Source organism: Pecten maximus, chromosome 14 (assembly GCF_902652985.1).
Source record: "Pecten maximus chromosome 14, xPecMax1.1, whole genome shotgun sequence".
NCBI classification, from domain to species: domain Eukaryota; kingdom Metazoa; phylum Mollusca; class Bivalvia; order Pectinida; family Pectinidae; genus Pecten; species Pecten maximus.
Window position 1 is genome coordinate 24,540,508 of NC_047028.1, and position 18,594 is coordinate 24,559,101.

The 18,594-nt window shown below is 33.2% G+C and overlaps 1 protein-coding gene across 3 annotated transcripts in view; it reads left to right on the forward strand.

Annotated features, from left to right (window-relative positions):
- The window catches only part of LOC117342887 (multidrug resistance-associated protein 4-like), a 151,449-nt gene that overhangs the window by 48,051 nt on the left and 84,804 nt on the right, over window positions 1-18,594 (forward strand). The window contains exon 8 of one of the 3 annotated variants that reach the window (XM_033905175.1): window positions 8,111-8,360. The exons of the other annotated variants lie outside the window; for them this stretch is intronic. Within the exon in view, the coding sequence (XP_033761066.1) occupies window positions 8,111-8,360 (250 nt within the window). The remainder of the gene's footprint in view (window positions 1-8,110; window positions 8,361-18,594) is intronic. 3 annotated transcript variants of the gene reach the window in all.

The following is an 18,594-nucleotide window of genomic DNA, read 5'->3' on the forward strand; positions in this document are numbered from 1 at the left end:
TTCCTGAGCTGGTATTTTCGCAGTTAAGTCGGACCTAGTTCCTCAGTATTAAATTCCGCACACCAATGCCTTGCAAACATTCTACAGCAATCATTTCTTTACATTTATTCGTACATACTGATATTTGCTGGGTATTTATTTGTGCGTTAAATTTATTATTCAATGTCCACAAAATTAAATCCTTAGAAATATTATCAACTATACCATACTATACTTTCACCTTGTCTGCATGTTGCAGCCAATTGCTGTTGACTTTCAGACAGGTGAGAACTGTGGCATTTTGTTAAAATAATGACACAGGTACATTTGTATTGTTGGTGATGTGTTGTAGATCATCGTATCTATTAAGGTGGGAGTCACAAGAATCATCTTCATTTGATAACAAATTGGTCAGTTGAGTGAATAAATACATATTAGTGGTTGAACTTTCTGTATGGTGGATGAAAGGACATTTGTCCTACATCTCTCTGTCAGACAAATTTTAACTTCTTAAAAACTGAAAGCAACTGGGCAATGATATTTGGCCAGTACCTAGGGTAGAGAACATTTTAGTTTCCCTATTGACATATAATTGGAAGTTTTGTGAACATATTGGAAAATTTTGTTGAACATATTGGACAAGTTTGTGAACATATTGAACAGTTTTGAACATTTCGGAAGTTTTATGAACATATTTAACTGTTATGTGAACAAATTAACAGTTATGTGAACATATTGGACAGTTTTGTGAACATATTGAGCAGTTGTGGACATATTGAACAGTTTTGTGAACATATTGAACAGTTTTGTGAACATATTGAACAGTTTTGTGAACATATTGGACAGTTTTGTGAACATATTGAACAGTTTTGTGAACATATTGAACAGTTTTGTGAACATATTGGACAGTTTTGTGAACATATTGAACAGTTTTGTGAACATATTGAACAGTTTTGTGAACATATTGGACAGTTATGTGAACATATTGGACAGTTTTGTGAACATATTGAACAGTTTTGTGAACATATTGAACAGTTTTGTGAACATATTGGACAGTTTTGTGAACATATTGAACAGTTTTGTGAACATATTGAACAGTTTTGTGAACATATTGGACAGTTATGTGAACATATTGGACAGTTTTGTGAACATATTGAACAGTTTTGTGAACATATTGAACAGTTTTGTGAACATATTGAACAGTTATGTAAGCCTTTTGATTCCAGGTTTTACACATACCTAATGTAGTAATGATGTTGCATATGGCTGCATTGCTTTAGTGATTTTATAGTTGTTTTCACTTTATTGTTTAAATTGTCTTTATTTCTTTGGTTCAAGTGTGTTTTGCTTTTATTTTTTTATTTATGACATGTTCTTTATTATCTTTATGATACAATAAATACATATATATATATATATCCCAATACCCCAATAGAAATGGTAGATAAGTTGAAGCACATTTCATGTATATTTCAATTGTGGTTAATGATTCAGATACCTAAATATCTCATTTACTTATACATGTATTAGTATAAAATTGAAAATGTGTCTTCCAATGGAAATGGTCAAATCCTTTTCATAAGTTATTTAAAAGAATACATCTTTGTTGAAAAATGCAGTTTGAGATTAAACATTTTAAAGATGAAAAATGTCAAAAATGAGTGCATATATTGTATAGGATTTTTACTTTTAAAAGAAGGGCACATTCTTTTATGCTTTTGAATAAAAGGCACATTCTAGTATGTTTGTGAATAAAATGGCACTTTCTGGTATGTATTTGAATAAAATGGGACTTTCTGGTATGTATTTGAATAAAAGGGAACTTTCTAGTATGTATCTGAATATTAGGGCACATTCTAGTATGAATTTGAATAACAGGGCACATTCTAGTATGTGACCAAGATTTCTGTTTTAGTTTTCAATGATGAGGGAAAAAAAAGGATATATGAAAAAAAAACACCTAAAAAACAAACAAAAAAAGCATATTTGTTGCAATTTTTATCTTTGTCAGTGAAACCTTGGTTGATCATGTTTTAAGCAGATTTTTTATGGAAAAATGAGAATATAAAAAAATATGTTATCATTCATGTAGAAAGTTTGTTACCAGTAGTGTTTCATCAAAGCTGCCTACAGAAGTGATGAAAAGTGACGAGAAATTTGATTTACAGGCCAGAGATTCTCAAGGTCAAAGACAGCAGCTATGCACGTGGACTAATACTTGGCCCATTCTATGTCGCAACAAAGTTGATTGTGTTTCTAACATTCTTAAGTTATGTGCTCAATGGCAAGGTCATGACCTCTGAAAAAGTCTTTGTTACAATGTCTCTGTACCAGGCGATTCGTCTGTCCACAACTCTCTTCATTCCATTGTCTGTTCAGTATTCGTCGGAGACCAAGGTCACCATACAACGTGTAAAGGTTGGTTACCTCCCCTTAGTGAAGCTTTTTATTTATATTGTGAATGCTTAATCCAGAGTGTTATATGTATTAAGGTAAATTGTTGAATCAAGTTATCTCCCTTTGAAATAGGTTTAACTCCTCTTTATTAAAAATGGAGTATGACCAATTTCTTGGTACATGACCTATTTCTTGGTTAGGAAATCTGACGTGTTTGTGTATAGGTCACTTTCCTCATATCGGTGCTTATTAATGTATTCATATAATTTATGAATTGATAGGTTTGTGTAAAAACTGATTATCTGACTTTGAATTGAAGATTTTCTGCAGAGTATTCGATAGTAATTGACATTTTAGATTGGTTTGAACAGTATTGTTATCTACAATATTTCAATATCTGTCTTAGTGTAACTGAGAAAGTCACGACCTGGCGTGTGTGTTGCTAAGCAACTAAACTTCAAAACTGTTCCTGATAGAAGGACAATAGTGTGATTGTAAAACTGATAGCAAATCTGTGTCCATTCATACTGTTCAGTAGACTTGAAACAATAACCCAAAGTGTCATGTTCAAGGACACAGACAAGTATGAAGCTTAATTCCATGCCCTGTGATAAACCCATTTAGGTATATTAGTTAAATATCTATCGAAAAAGTGTAATCATTATCCTTCAATAAGCCCACCACCTGTTTTGAATCAAATTGATTTTGCTGGCCCTCTGGGTTAATTATAGATAAAGGGGTATATAACTATCTAAAATATGTTTTCCTTTGAGTGTTTTTAGTCCCCTTCAAGTGAAACCTTGGGACTTCAGGTTCCCTCTCTGTCCATCTTGTACATACATAAAGCTAACATTGTCAGTGCTTTAGTAGCTTCATTCCTTGAGGGATTTTGATCAAACTTCACACAATTATAAAGGACCATAATATCTCTGACAAGTTCACGTTTCATTGTTTTTGAGTCAAGGTCAAGGTCACTTTTACTCTTTTTAGTTGGGACCAGAAGGGGACAATTTATTGCTTTAGCTGAATACCCAGTATGTTTTTTTTTGTCTTTTTAATCAGGTTTGAAGGCTTGAGTATTGAATTGAACTGAGATATTCATCTTAAGAATCCTCCTGCTGTTCTTATAACACTTATTGGATAATAAGATCCATTGTCCACTGTTTTCAAAACAATACATCTCTGATCCATTGTCCACTGTTTTCAAAACAATACACCTCTGTTGTCACTTTTTACTTCGGTCAGTGTAAAAGCAAATCCTATCCAGGTAATGTTTCCCATATTGTGTATTTTTGATCCTTCATATATTTTTCTTTGTCTTAACTCGTAATTCAAGCTAGATTCGAGGATAAACCATTGTATTAGAAGACCACCTGTGTTAAGAGATCACCTTTGTAGAGTTACCACCTGTGTAGAGCCCACCTGTGTTAAGCAACCACCTGTGTAAAGTGCCCACCTGTGTTAAGTGACCACATGTGTTAAGATACAACCTTTGTTTAGAGACCACCTGTGTTCAGTCACTACCTTTGTTTAGAGACCATCTGTGTTTAGAGACTACCTTTGTGAAGAGTCCACCTGTGTTAAGTGACCACCTGTGTTAAGTGACCAATTATGTAAAGAGACCACCTGTGTTAAGAGACCACCTTTGTAAAAAGACCACCTGTGTTAAGTGACCACATTTGTAAAGAGACAACCTGTGTAAAGAGACCACCTGTGTTAAGAGAACACCTGTGTTAAGAGAACACCTGTAATAACACCTGTGTTAAGAGAACACCTGTGTTAAGAGACCACCTTTGTGTAAATCCCACATATATTTTCACTGTTGAATAGAAAAAATACTGAAATAAGTGGTTATTTGTGTTGATTGACCAACAGTATAAGTGACCAAACTGTGTGTTGAGAGACCAACTGTGTTAATTGATCACCATTAAAAGAGACCACCTTTGTAAAGAGACCACCTGTGTTAATTGATCACTATTAAAAGAGACCATCTGTATTGGTTTGCCATCTCTGTAAAGAGACTTCCTGTATTCTGACTATTAAGTGATCACCGTCGTCATTGTCATATAACAGTGTTGTGTCAATGGTAATGAGGATACAGCTGATGCATTTCACAGTTGGGTTCCTTGTGACGACCTTTCTATTGGTACTGCATTTGCAAACCTGCTGACCTTGACTGTGACCTTTGATCTACTTTTAAAAAGCTAATTCTGAATTTCAACCCACTAAGTTATGTTGTCTTCTGACAAATCTTGTACTGAATAACTAATCAGAGAGGAATTTGGGGACCAGTTGAAATTCAACAGGAACAATGGTTGTGTGTCTTAATGCTTGTGTGCAACAATTGTTTTTCTTGCTTATCTAGATTTTTCGGTACCGCTTTGATGCAAAGGAAGACCAAAGCTATGCCAATTCCAGGCCGGAAATCCTTTTTGCAAAGTTGCTAAATGGACAATTCTTCTTTTAGCAAATAAGGATTGTCTTTGGCAGTCCTAATGTTCTTGGTTTGGATAGAGGTACAAGCTTACATACACAAGCTTTTTAATTACTTCTAACAGCTTTATTGTTAATTAGAGAATTCTTTTTTCCTGTTTATTATTTGGAAATCTGAAAAAATAGTTTAGTTCTTACTTGATGGAGAAACAAATGCTTTAAATCATTTGGATGAAAACATTTCTGAAAAAGTTTCAGCAGCGTTTTGCTAGCTAGGACTTAAAATTTCATTGAGGATAATCCTGCTTATTACAGTATGTTAAAGTTTGAACTTAAAAGTCTTGAACTAATCACAATTAAAAATTTGTATTCTTCTAGGGATAATGAAATGGAAATTCAATCAAATAAGCAATTGTCGTTTTCATGTGACATTTCTTTAGATCTTGTGCCTTAAAATAATAGTTGTCAAATTGAGGCCTAGCTGCAACTGCCTTCCGGTGAAAACTTTCTTAACTGTGCTTAAAGATTCTCTTTTCTGAGTCTCAATCACCAAGATGTTTTTATAGAAAGGGACACTGAATATTGATATCTCAAGTGTTCCTTTAACCCAACAGACTGATCCATCTGAATCAATCTTCTCAATGGAAAAATTCAGCTCATGAAAATACAAATTTTCAAACATTTATCTGGTTAGCGGTGAAAGGGGCCTATTTTTCTTTTTAAAAAGGGAACAGAGAAAATTAATTTCTTGCTCAATACTGCTGTAATGCAAGACCAAAAGTTTGTATATCTCAGTACTGCTTAGAGGTGAAAACAATTAATCCAAAAGTGCATATTTAGAGGTGAAAACAATTAATCCAAAAGTGCGCACATAGAGGTGAAAACAATTAATCCAAAGCATTGCTTTCTTAGTTTTGCTGCCTTTCAAACTTCTTGTCTGCATTAAGTCAAGGTTTTCATCAATCTCATAGCTCATTTATGATATTGTTTCGCAAGTCTTAACCAGTCTTGGTACAGATATTTGTCAAGCAATTTTAGACTATGGAGTAATTTCCCAAATGTCAAGGTCATTGCAATTAAAAAAAAGCCATTGTTTCTATAAAGAGTTGAATCCTCACTACAACAGTAACAAAAGGTCAAGGTCACTTGCTATAAAAAAATTTTTTTGTCACATCCATCGAAATCCATTATTGAGAATTGAATCCTCACTATATTACAATAGAAACAAAAGGTCAAGGTCACATTCTATAAATAGATTTTTTTTTCTTGCTCTGAAAGGCCAATTGACAATTCAATCCCCACTAAATCATTTGCAATGTGTGTTTCTGGTGTGTGGTATATGAGTTAACATGTTCTTTCCTTGCTTTTTCTCTAATTTTCCTTTCTCAAATGACAAATCTTGAACTGTCGTAGATTGTAATCCAAACCTAACCAAGTTGTGATGTATTAGCCTTGTTTTAGTGTTTTTGTTTGTAGTTTGTACTTCTTTTATCTTTTTTTTTTTTTTTTTGCTGTGGGTTTTTTTTTTTTAATTTTTTATTTATATATATTATTGATACCACTTAATTTTTACATAGATGCTAGTTTTTATAAACAATTTAAAATCAGTTACAACATAATCACTACTTATCTAGATAAATTGTACATTTTGTCCATAAGTGTTGTTTATTCTAATCTTTTTGATTTTGATTCACTAAACATTATTTGGAACTGTAACAAAGCTAGCCACTTGGCCCTATATATAGAAATGTATCATATTTCTGTGATATTTTAACCTACCTATAGAAAAAAAGGACCGGTAAGCGTAAATAAATAAAGGTCTTTGTTAAGCATTCATCGAACATCTCATATGAACTTTTTATTATTATTTTGAACTTTCAGATATTCTATTCAATATTCAAGTTATTTATTAGTATTAATTAGCCTTTTAAACTGACCCTACCTCTTCAAACTCATTTCCAGGGTCAAAATATAGAATTTAAAATTTCAACCCCATTACCACATACTTGTATATGTATATAAACAAATATAATGGAAAATATGTAGAAAAAATATAGTAAATAGATCTAAACTAGATTTCCTCTGATACATCCAATTGAAACAATATTTGAAATAGGGAACATTCAATACATCATTGTATTGGCTTACACAAGAACAATTAAGAATTTAACTAGATCGATTAGAATGGCAGTGTAGTGCTCACCTACTGTGATTGTCTAAGGTGTTTATTATTGTGCTGTCAATTTTGTGACACCTGCAAAAAGCAGGCGACATATAGGTTTCATTATTTCGGTGTTGGCGTTGGTTTGGGGGCTGGCAACGGCAGCAGCATCCGCACAGAAGTTTCCGTGCGATAACTTGAGGTTCCCTTGGGAACTCGAACTTCATTTAGATCTTCCTTACCATTATAGTGCTTGCTTGTCATTGCTTTCGGGTCCGAAGGTCAAAGGTCAAGTTCACTTTTACTGAAAATAGAAAAATTGTTTGTGTGCAATAATTCAATTTCCCTTGGGCATATCAAACTCAAACTTCATGCAGATTTTCCTTACCAAAATGGCTTGCTTGGGATTGCTTTTCAAGTCCGAAGGTCAAAGGTCAAGGTCACTGTTACTAAAATAGAAAAATTGTTTCCTTTTGATAACTCAAGCTCCTTTCGGCTCATCAAACTCAATTTCCATGCAGTTTTTCCTGATCACTATAGTTTTCCTGTGATTGTATTTTACTGGGTCAAAGGTCAAGGTTACGGCTCCTATAAATAGACGATATATTTCCGTGCAATATCGTTTGTAATCACCCAACTTTCTATGCAGGCAACCTATCCATCGTGGAGTTCTTGTATTTTTGTTGTTGCTTGCTGTTTTGTAAAATTAGATGTTTGTTGAATGCAAGACTGCATGTACATCACTAAGTTAGTTACCATCAATTAGAAATAAGGAGTCAAATAGATTAGAATAAAACTGTATGAAATAATAATGAACTAGGGTACATGTAATTAGATTAAGGTATATATTTCTATAACCTAAGCATGCAGCACGGTCTGCTGTAATCCTGTTTATGAAAGCTAACACCTTAATGTATTTGATGTGATTTAGATCTTTTTGAAATTTTCTGTTATCCAAGATTCTTCATGTGTTGTAATCAAATCTTTGTCTTCCCTACATAGCATAAGTAAAACATTTCAGAATTTTTTTTTTTTTTTTATTTCAGCTTATCAGATCTCTTGTACCTATGATATTTTGTTTGACGTTTTTGTCAGTGCATAAGAGAAATGATGAGAAATGAAGGGAAATTTCATTTTCAGAGCAGAGATACACAAAGTTAAAGCGTGCAACTATACTCGTGGATTTATAGTCGGGCCATTCTTTGTCTCAGCAAAGTTGATTGTGTTTCTGACATTCGTAAGTTATGTGCTCAATGATGGGATTATGACAGCAGAAAAAGTGTTTGTAACAATAGCACTGTACCAGGCGATCCGTCTATCTGCAACCCTCTTCATTCCATTTGCTGTTCAGTTTTCCTCGGAGACCAAAGTCACGACAGCACGCCTACAGGTTGGTTTATCTCCCCTGAGTGAAACTCTTTCTTGATTTGTGTGGACATGCAGTGACATGCCATAGCAGGAGCACTATGTACGTCTATTTTGTCAAATATTACATCTTTGATTGAGAATCAAATCATGATTCACACATGTATATATATATATATAACTTATCATCTACCCTTGGCTCAAAAGATATCTGTTCGGGGATGAACTTCTCGGATGTATTTTACCTTGGTATAGTTGCTATAGAAATGTGATGGCCCTGTTTTTCCTATAATTTTATAGTTACAATGATCTTGTTGCGTTTAATGAAGTCTTTACTTTGTGCTCTCTGTAATTAATACATTGCTAACGTTTAGAAGTTTTCCCTCTAATGCCAAGACACTAGAGTGGGTCTTTAAATCACAGTAGTAAGCCACAGCACCTGTTTCTTAGACTTAGTTTGACGTGCTAGAACAAAGAAAAATGTACTTGTGTTGGAACTTCAATGTTAATGTCTGTCATCAGCTTCCTACTGTTGTATACAATTATCAATAATATATTTGTCTTTGTGTAATCACTGGGTAAATAAGCTGGTGTGAACCCTTACACTGGGTAAATAAGCTGGTGTGAACCCGGAAGATCAATTTTTTTGCCATTGGCATATTACTGGTTGAATATCGCTGGGGATATACAGATGTTATCTTTTTCTCCAGATGTTTAAGAATGTATATGGCCAATTTTGGTGGTTGTTTATTTTTAAGAATGTATATGGCCAATTTTGGTGGTTGTTTATGTTTAAAAATATATATGGCCAATTTTGGTGGTTTATGTTTAAGAATGTATATGGCCAATTTTGGTGGTTGTTTATTTTTAAGAATGTATATGGCCAATTTTGGTGGTTGTTTATGTTTAAAAATATATATGGCCAATTTTGGTGGTTTATGTTTAAGAAGGTATATGGCCAATTTTGGTGGTTGTTTATGTTTAAGAATGTATATGGCCAATTTTGGTGGTTGTTTATGTTTAAGAATGTATATGGCCAATTTTGGTGGTTGTTTGGCTTATTGGTTTGATTCTGCTATTAGATGTAATAATGTGCCAGGTCACCAGTCAAACCATTTGGGATTTCTCTGGATACTCCCACATTAAGACTCCCTGCACACATCCTCCAATCCAACGGGAGTGTTGATATACAAATGTCTCAAACTTTCTGTAAATAAATAAAGTTTGATTGAAGGGTCAAGGAAGCCACTGTTTTAAAAACTGCATATGTCTTCAAAATATTTTAAATATACTGATGCTTTCATGGTGGTAACAAATTTACTGGGTGTAATGTTTTGGGTATTTTGGCCTGGTGTAAAGTGTATGGTTAATGAAGTACCTCTGTTTGAATGGTGGAGACGAAATCTCTAATACTTGGGGGCAGGGTTTATAAATAAATAAAAATAGAAACATAATATGAGATTTTATGTTCAAAAATATTGTTTGGAGCTCAAAACGAGGTATTTTTCACCAAGGTCTCTGTGACCAAGTGATTTTCACCAAGATCATTTTCTCCAAGGTCTCTATCACCAAGATTATTTTCCCTAAGGACTCTATCACCAAGATTATTTTCCCTAAGGACTCTATCACCAAGATCATTTTCTCCAAGGTCTCTATCACCAAGATTATTTTCCCTAAGGACTCTGTCACCAAGATTATTTTACCTAAGGTCTCTGTCACCAAGATTATTTTCCCTAAGGTCTCTGTCACCAAGATTATTTTCCCTAAGGACTCTGTCACCAAGATTATTTTCCCTAAGGACTCTATCACCAAGATTATTTTCCCTAAGGACTCTGTCAACAAGATTATTTTACCTAAGGACTCTATCACCAAGATTATTTTCTCTAAGGACTCTATCACCAAGATTATTTTCTCTAAGGACTCTATCACCAAGATTATTTTCCCTAAGGACTCTGTCACCAAGATTATTTTCTCCAAGGTCTAAGTGGCTGTCACTAAGATCATTTTCTTCAAGGCCTCTGTCACCAAGATCATTTTCTCCAAGATCTCTGTGACGAAGTGTAAAGTTCAATGAAGGTATTGTTAGGTAAAATTCACCGCCGTTCATGAAAAGGAAGAACATAATTCAATACTTTAATGGGCTTGGAAAGATAAATTGTGATCAACAAAGATCCACAATTTTAATGAAGTTTCCAAATGTCTCTAAGTCGATATGTACATCAGCATACATGCTCATTATTTCTGTATAAATATGTCATTGGAAATATTATAACACACTAGAAAAAATATTACCTAATGTTGGTAACACATGGGTTTGTACTAATATCACCACATCTTTGTTCTGTACCATCTAAATTAATTGCATGAGGTGGAATGTGTTTGATGTTTTCACGGTTGTGTTAGATATCACGCAGCACCTGTTGTTATTTTGAGGTTTTTCTCAGTGCTGACACCTGGAGGTCAGAATCTAATCATAGTAACACGTACAAGGATCAAACTGACACTTTCTGACTCAGCTGTGGATTATCAGGGACCAGATACCTATTTATCAATTGTTGCCTCACTGTTCTGCTTGAAAACCTTAATACCGTAAATACTGTAACTGCTGTTAGAAGTCTTAAATGCAATTTAATTGATACAGCATCCAGGCTTCACAAAGCAAAGAAAACAAAGATTCCAATGGAACAAATAATAGATCATCAAGTCTTTTTAAACAGAAAGTTTCTGGACAAAGCTAGATATTTGCAATATTCTGAAATCTCATACCTTTACTGTTTAAATATACTGACATATGGCAGATTTAAAAGTTTTAAAATTTCAAAAAGAGAATTACTTATTTGTATAGAATGATGTGTTTTGTTTCATGGTATCCTATGTCATAGTGAGAGAGAGTTATGGTATTTATGTGAGGATCTGTCTGGTCTCAAATTAAACTTCATCTGTTCTGGACTTAAATAAAGAAGTATCCTGCCAGTTAATCAGTAGACTCTCTGTGATAATGATGTATTCATAGATAAAATACCAAGGCAAAGACCAGTACGGGTCAGAGATAAAACAATAGGGGTCATTTTTCTGTTGAAGAACAAACATCAGATTACTGTCCTTTGTAAAAAAAATCAGCTGTTACAAGTACAAGATGTTCGACATTCTTATAAAATCTTTTTCCTTAAAGATAAAATTCCAATTTATTTTGTTATTTTCTTTATACTGTTCTTAGTGTATTTCATAATCAGTCCCCATGGATTCGATTATCATTGTCTACTGCTAGTTCTACTGGAGAGAACTATAGATTTTGAAGAATGTCTTGGTAACAGCTTCATTATTTTCATGGAAAATCTAGTACATTAAATCTAGAACTGTATATGATTTCACCTGAATGAAATGACCAAAATTTGTGTCCTCTATGGCAGACTGTATCGTGTATTTGATCCTCAGAGGCCCTGCCCCCCCCCCCCCCCCCCCCCCCCCCCCCCCTCTCTCCTCTCTCGTAAAGGAACTTGAGGGAACATTGTCTTGACTTTACATTTGATTGAATCCTAACTAAATCTGTGCAGAACATATAGAGATTTTGCAGGTTCTATTGACACAAACTTGTCCGGATGATAATTGTTCTACTTGTCAGATTTTATTGTTTCAGCTTAGAAGTTCATCGTGTGAGGTCGACCCAGTATACACGCAGTCTCATTGTGGGGCCATTTTTTACATCCAGCAAATTGCTTGTTTTTCTGACTTTCCTGCCCTTCACCCTGACTGGTCACCCGTTAGTGTCAGATGTGACTTTCATTACTGTGGCATTGTACCAAGCCATTCATGTGTCCACAGTCTTCTTCATCCCCCAAGGTGTCCAGTTTGGTACAGAATGTCGAGTGACCATCATACGGTTACAGGTCAGTTCCCATGCATGATTAATTAAGGAAAGTGAAACCTGTATAAGCCAAACATGAATAGCACCTGCATTTCTGGATAACTTTTTGCAGGTTTTGTCTATACAGTCCAACCTGTCTATAAAGGCCACTCCTGGGTGTAGAAAAAGTGCCTTTTCTAGACAGGTAGCCTTTGTATAGAGGTTCAGTTGATATAGAATTAAACCTGTCTAAAAAACACTCCTTGGAGAAGATACAATCTCATTTCTAGACAGGTAGCCTTTGTATAGAGGTTCAGTTGCTATAAAATTAAACCTCTCTATAAAGACCACTCCTGGGAGAAGAAAAAATGTCATTTGTAGACAGGCAGCCTTTGTATAGAGGTTCAGTTGCTATAAAATCAAACCTGTCTATAAAGACCACTCCTGGGAGAAGAAAAAAATGTCATTTGTAGACAGGCAGCCTTTGTATAGAGGTTCAGTTGCTATTCAGTCAAACCTGTCTATAAAGACCACTAATGGGAGAAGAAAAAAATGTCATTTGTAGACAGGCAGCCTTTGTATAGAGGTTCAATTGCTATTCAGTCAAACCTGTCTGTAAAGACCACACCTGAAAGTCAGGAAAATGTCCTTTCAAAACAGGAAGCCTTGATATACCCACACCGAAATAAAGTACAAAAAAAGTATGGGAAAAAAGTACTAAAAAAGCATAGAAAAAGTATGCTTTTTTTGACTCAATTTGGAACCGATATTCCAACACGGTTCCAAATTGAGTCAAAAAAAGTACTAAAGTACAAAAAAAGTCTAACAAAAGTATACCTTTAGTACATTTTATTGTTTTCATTAAGTACAGAAAAAGCACAAATATAGTACAGAAAAAGTACATTAAAAGTACAATAATAGTATAAAGTGCACAGGGCCAAATTGATGGTGTACTTTTTTTGTGCTTTTATACTTTTTTAGTACTTTTACAGGTAAGTCCATAAAGTACAAAAAAAGTACAAAAGTACAAAAAAAGTATGAAAATGGTACAGAAAAAGCAGGAAATTAGTACTGAAAAAGTAGGAAAAAAGTACCAATAAGGTAGGAAATAAGTACTGAAAAAGTAGGAAAAAAGTACTAGAAAAGTAGGAAAATAGTACTAAAAAAGTAGGAAATTTGTACTGAAAAAGTATCAAAAAAGTAGGGAAATGGTATTGAAAAGAAGGAAATTAGGACTGAAAAAGTAGGAAAAAAGTACCAATAAGGTAGGAAATTAGTACTGAAAAAGTAGTGGAAAAGTAGGAAAAAAGTACTAGAAAAGTAGGAAAATAGTACTAAAAAAGTAGGAAATTTGTACTGAAAAAGTATCAAAAAAGTAGGGAAATGGTATTGAAAAGAAGGAAATTAGGACTGAAAAAGTAGGAAAAAAGTACCAATAAGGTAGGAAATTAGTACTGAAAAAGTAGTGGAAAAGTAGGAAAAAAGTACTAGAAAAGTAGGAAAATAGTACTAAAAAAGTAGGAAATTTGTACTGAAAAAGTATAAAAAAAGTACTGAAAAAGTAGGAAAAAATTACCAAAAAAAGGGACTTAATTTAATGGTGTAGGAAATTAGTTCTGAAAATATAGGAGATAAGCTTAAATGAGAATACTGCATGCTTAAACAATACATACATCAGTCCCATTCCTAAGAGAAATGCACAATTGTATCAAGTGAAAACAAACATTGAAATACAAGATTAGTTATCCAATCACAATTCCACTGAGTATAATTTCATGCCATAGCAAAGTCTTGATCTAATAAGCTCGAAATTTGTTTAAGGGTGAGGTTAAGGATTTACAAATGGACATCTAAGTATAAGGGCAATAACTTTTGATAAATTATTCTATTTTTTTCAAGCAGGAAAACAATTTTATATCATGTGTATGTAGGAGATCCAGACAAAAAAAATATACTATTCTAAATAAAAAGGGCAATAACATTTGTAAAAATTGTCGAATCATAATTCCTCTTGAGGAAACACAACAAAAAAATGTAAATAAAAAACAATGCATAAATGCATACTGAATACAATGAAGTATGGTATATGCATAATGTTGCTTGCTTAAACTGGTCAAATCCAAGTAAGTGTGAATTCGAAAAATAAAATGTCTGATTCTCTTCATTCCTTTCTTGCTTTATGCGAATCACTGCCCTCAATTCGGACCACAATGCAATATCTTTAAGCTTTCCCTCACTTCAGAATGTACTGCATAATCTGTTGGAAGAAAGAGAAAATTTTAAAATATTTTTTATATCAAAACTTAGAATAATTGTGAAGATTTGTTTAATATAAAAATGTAGATAATTTTCCTTATATATGCACCTGATCACTTTACTGTCATTTATTACATGCATGTCTGCTTGGAAGTCTTTTTATCAAGAAAAGCTAGCCACAGGTATACAAGTTTAAAGCTACAACATAAAACTTTTAATTATAAGGATAAGTACTTTAATAAAAATCAAGCTACTCCAGAATTCTCTGACAGTTTGTTTCATCTTAAATTATGCAACTAACTATCAAAATACTCCAAAACACAGATTGTTTTTATTCAATCATTTCTTGAGATCATTTTTTTGTGAATTGATCATGATCATGACATACAACAAATTTTCAATGGATTTTATTGACTTCGTTTTTGAATGTATTTTCTTCAAATTCCATATACTATAGTAGACAATATTATTAGCTCATTTACCGATATTTTTTACATATATTCCCTAAAATAGATATACACATGTTGCCCGAAATGTGACGTTACTTTCGTTCTTATAACTTAAAAATGTCATTGCTATTTTTTTTGAAATTTTATGCAATATCTCTTGAAATCAACTACAAAAAATTCTGTAAATATTATCAGATGAATAAGCAAATAATTCTTTACATGTAAGTGAAATTTCAATAAATTCCATTGAAAAACGAAGTCATAAAAATTAATTGGAAATTTGTCAAAATGCATGAAATATGTAGTAAAGATATTACGAATTTACCGTTACGTGACAGAAATAAAAATGCAATATAACTACGTCGAAGTTCGTCAATAAAGAAATAAAATTCTTCTTGTTCTCAATATTTGGGTGCTATCAATCAGGATGCTTATAAAATCCCAGGCGTATGGTAGCATAAATCTGTAAATTGAATACTTACGATTGAAACACACGTGGATCTAGCAGTTCTTTGTTAATTAAACTCGGGCCGTGTAAACTGTAATCGGTGATGAATTCATTATGAAAACCCTGAAACACGAAGTAATCAAGTATTAATATTAACATGTGTAGGCCCCTATTCACCTATATAATGTGAAACGATGTAGGAACGTGCAGAAGATGAAATAGATTTAAATAATAAAATTGTTAACTTACCTGGTCGCGATATCTGTGATATTTTCGGGTGAAAATGAGCATTTGTCGCCAAAAACAACAAGAAAGCTGATATTCTTTGGCCACTTACTGACAGATAGTCGATCTTCTTCAGTTAGGCAAGAAAATGAATTTCGTTTTTAGGCTATTCTATATCAAAATCGTGTTTGTTTATGTTTCTTCCGTAGATAAACATCCGGTGAAATTCAAACATGGCTATCAGACTTCCCGCTAAAATCTCGCTGTTTGTTGCATCATGGGATAAAAAAAAGTTTTGTCGGAGATCTACTGTATCGATTTCATTCTTTTATTACTTGTTTTTTTTATATTCTACTTCCTTAACCTCTATTGTTCTATACTTTTGGTATTACTACTTCAGCATTTAAAGCTTGCACATTGCACAAAATGATCGCACGAAGCGAACTCGTCAAATCTCGGTAGATTCCGTAAACCGAAGTAAACAAACGAGATCACGGCCCCGAGGTCATACAGTAGGTGAACCGACCGATGGTAATCTGACACAGGTATAACTATAAGCCTCGTCAGTACCTGTTATGTAATCCGGATGTTTTGTTTAAATGAGGGTAGGCACCTGTGATCTGATCGTAGTGAAAGGCAGTCAAGCTTGACAATATAAATTGTTATAATTAACGCCGCGGGCATAAGACTTAGTCTAAGAGGGGTAATATGTGTACAGGTGAGACGGGGGGTACACAGGTAACTCCAATAAACAATAAAGCTAGGTATGATTTGCCATTACAGTCGACTGTCGCTTATATTAATTAACACCACGGGTGAAATTAACTTTCGGTACGACGTTAAGCATATATCCTGATCGCTTTGTTAGCTTAACACACAGGTTTCAAGATTTAGTTTAAAACAGTTGAAATATTTTTGATCGATCTTGGTGTTGCAGTTATTCAAGCTGTCTACTATATCAATTAAAATATTTATGATAGATCTTGGTATTGATCTTGATTTTTGTATACAATAGAGTATTTTATTTGTACACACAACACTCCTACGAGATCATTCTACAACAGATTAGAGTACAGCTACATTGTGTCGTTGTCCGAATTATCGTACGATCTTGCTAAATAAATATCAGACAAATTAAAGTTTTCTTTTTGTGTTCACTTTCATCATTTCAATGAATGCGATGTAATTCTGATTTAAATACCGGAATATTGTTCATTGATCATGCCTGTTTGTTGTCAGTCAAGCCATATCGAGATCGAGATCATCACAGCGCTTGACTTCAATATACGTTTTACAAAGAAGCGTCCGAGTGACTATATCAGTATTACACATGTTTATATGAGTATATCGGTGAATATTTTGACAGAACACGACGTGATTTCGGGTGCAATTATCAGATGTAATCTTAAAACCACGTATATCCAGCAAGTATATGATATGCAGACAAAGAGCAGGTGATTTTAATTTCATTTGAATGAATTAAAAGCGTATTACAGGCACGGGCACATGTGTGTTCGTAGAGTGATCCCCGATCTGGTAGAGGTTAACGTTCGGATAAACGAAATGTTTTAAACTCCGTTAAAGAGTTTATAATTAAAGCCAAAATACTGTAACTTCAAAGAACGATCTGGAACAAAATTTTTATAGAGCTCAGTTTTGACGTTCGTCACATGAACGTATAGTAACATTCATCAATGTGAAGTTTATTACTAAATCACCGTTAAAATGTGTGAACCTTACTAACAAAGTACCTTGAAGTGAAATACTTATGATAATAATTGTTGAATTTTAATTATTTTTAGATAAATTTCTGTGGTACTGATCAAAGTATGAAAAGTATTTTTTAGAACATAAAAAAGACAAAAAAAAAAAAACAACAAAAAACGAGATCAAAAACATTTGATATTACCAAATGATAATTTTCTGTATCTTATTTGATAGATATTTGTTGTGGTTAATCCTGGGTATCATTTTTTTAGTCTTAGATTTGTAGTCGACTGAAAAAGTCAGATTTAATTTTGAAAATATTAATATGCTATAACCCCTCGCAATGTCTGAAAATATTCTAAGTCCATAATAAGTACAAAAAAAGCACAATGGCATTGGCTGAAAAATTCTAAGTCCCAAAAAAGTAGGAAAAAAGTACATCCATATTTTCACAATCTTTCAAAAAAATTCTAAGTCAGATTTTAGCACAAAAAAAGTACTCTGAAAAAAAAGTACCCTGAAAAATTTCTAAGTCCAGAATAAGTACAAAAAAAGTACTCTGAAAAATTTCAGAGTCCAAATAAAGTACAGAAAAAGTACCCTGAAAAGTTTCTAAGTCCAGAAAAGTACAAAAAAAGTACTCTGAGAAATTTCAGAGTCCAAATTTAATACAGAAAAAGTACTCTGAAAAATTTCTAAGTCCAGAAAAGTACAAAAAAAGTATACTTTTTTGGTACTTTTTCAAAAAAGTAGGAAAAAGTGTATACTTAAAGTAGCATAAAAGTATACTTTAGTGTGCTTTATTTCGGTATGGGTAGAGATTCAATTGCTATGAAATTAACCTGTCTATAAAGGCCAATCTTGGGAACACACAAGTCTCCAAGACAGGAAGATTCATTCACTATACATAATGCATGATAACTGAAAAGATGTTATATATTAGTTGCTAAGTGTTTGAAGAAGATTTCCAATGTTTTCAGCAATTATCAAAATTTTGTTTTATGTGAAATAGATACCATGCTACCTAATGTTACCAATGTTTTTATCTGGATTGCTGATGTTTTGAGCAGATGAATCTCTGGATTGTTGCAGATTACTTGTTGACATTTTTGTTGATGTTTAGGGCAGATGCATGACTGGTTTCAGTTGGTTGGGATTGTAGATATTCATTATTTGAGTTTCTGATACCTGGTATTTTCATCACCAATTCAACACATTGTTGGTCGGAACCAGAATAACCAGATTTAGCAGTATTTATAATTGATAATTTTAATGTGAAAATCATGCTATTCATTAGTGTCTAAAATTACCATCAACATTATCTATGGTA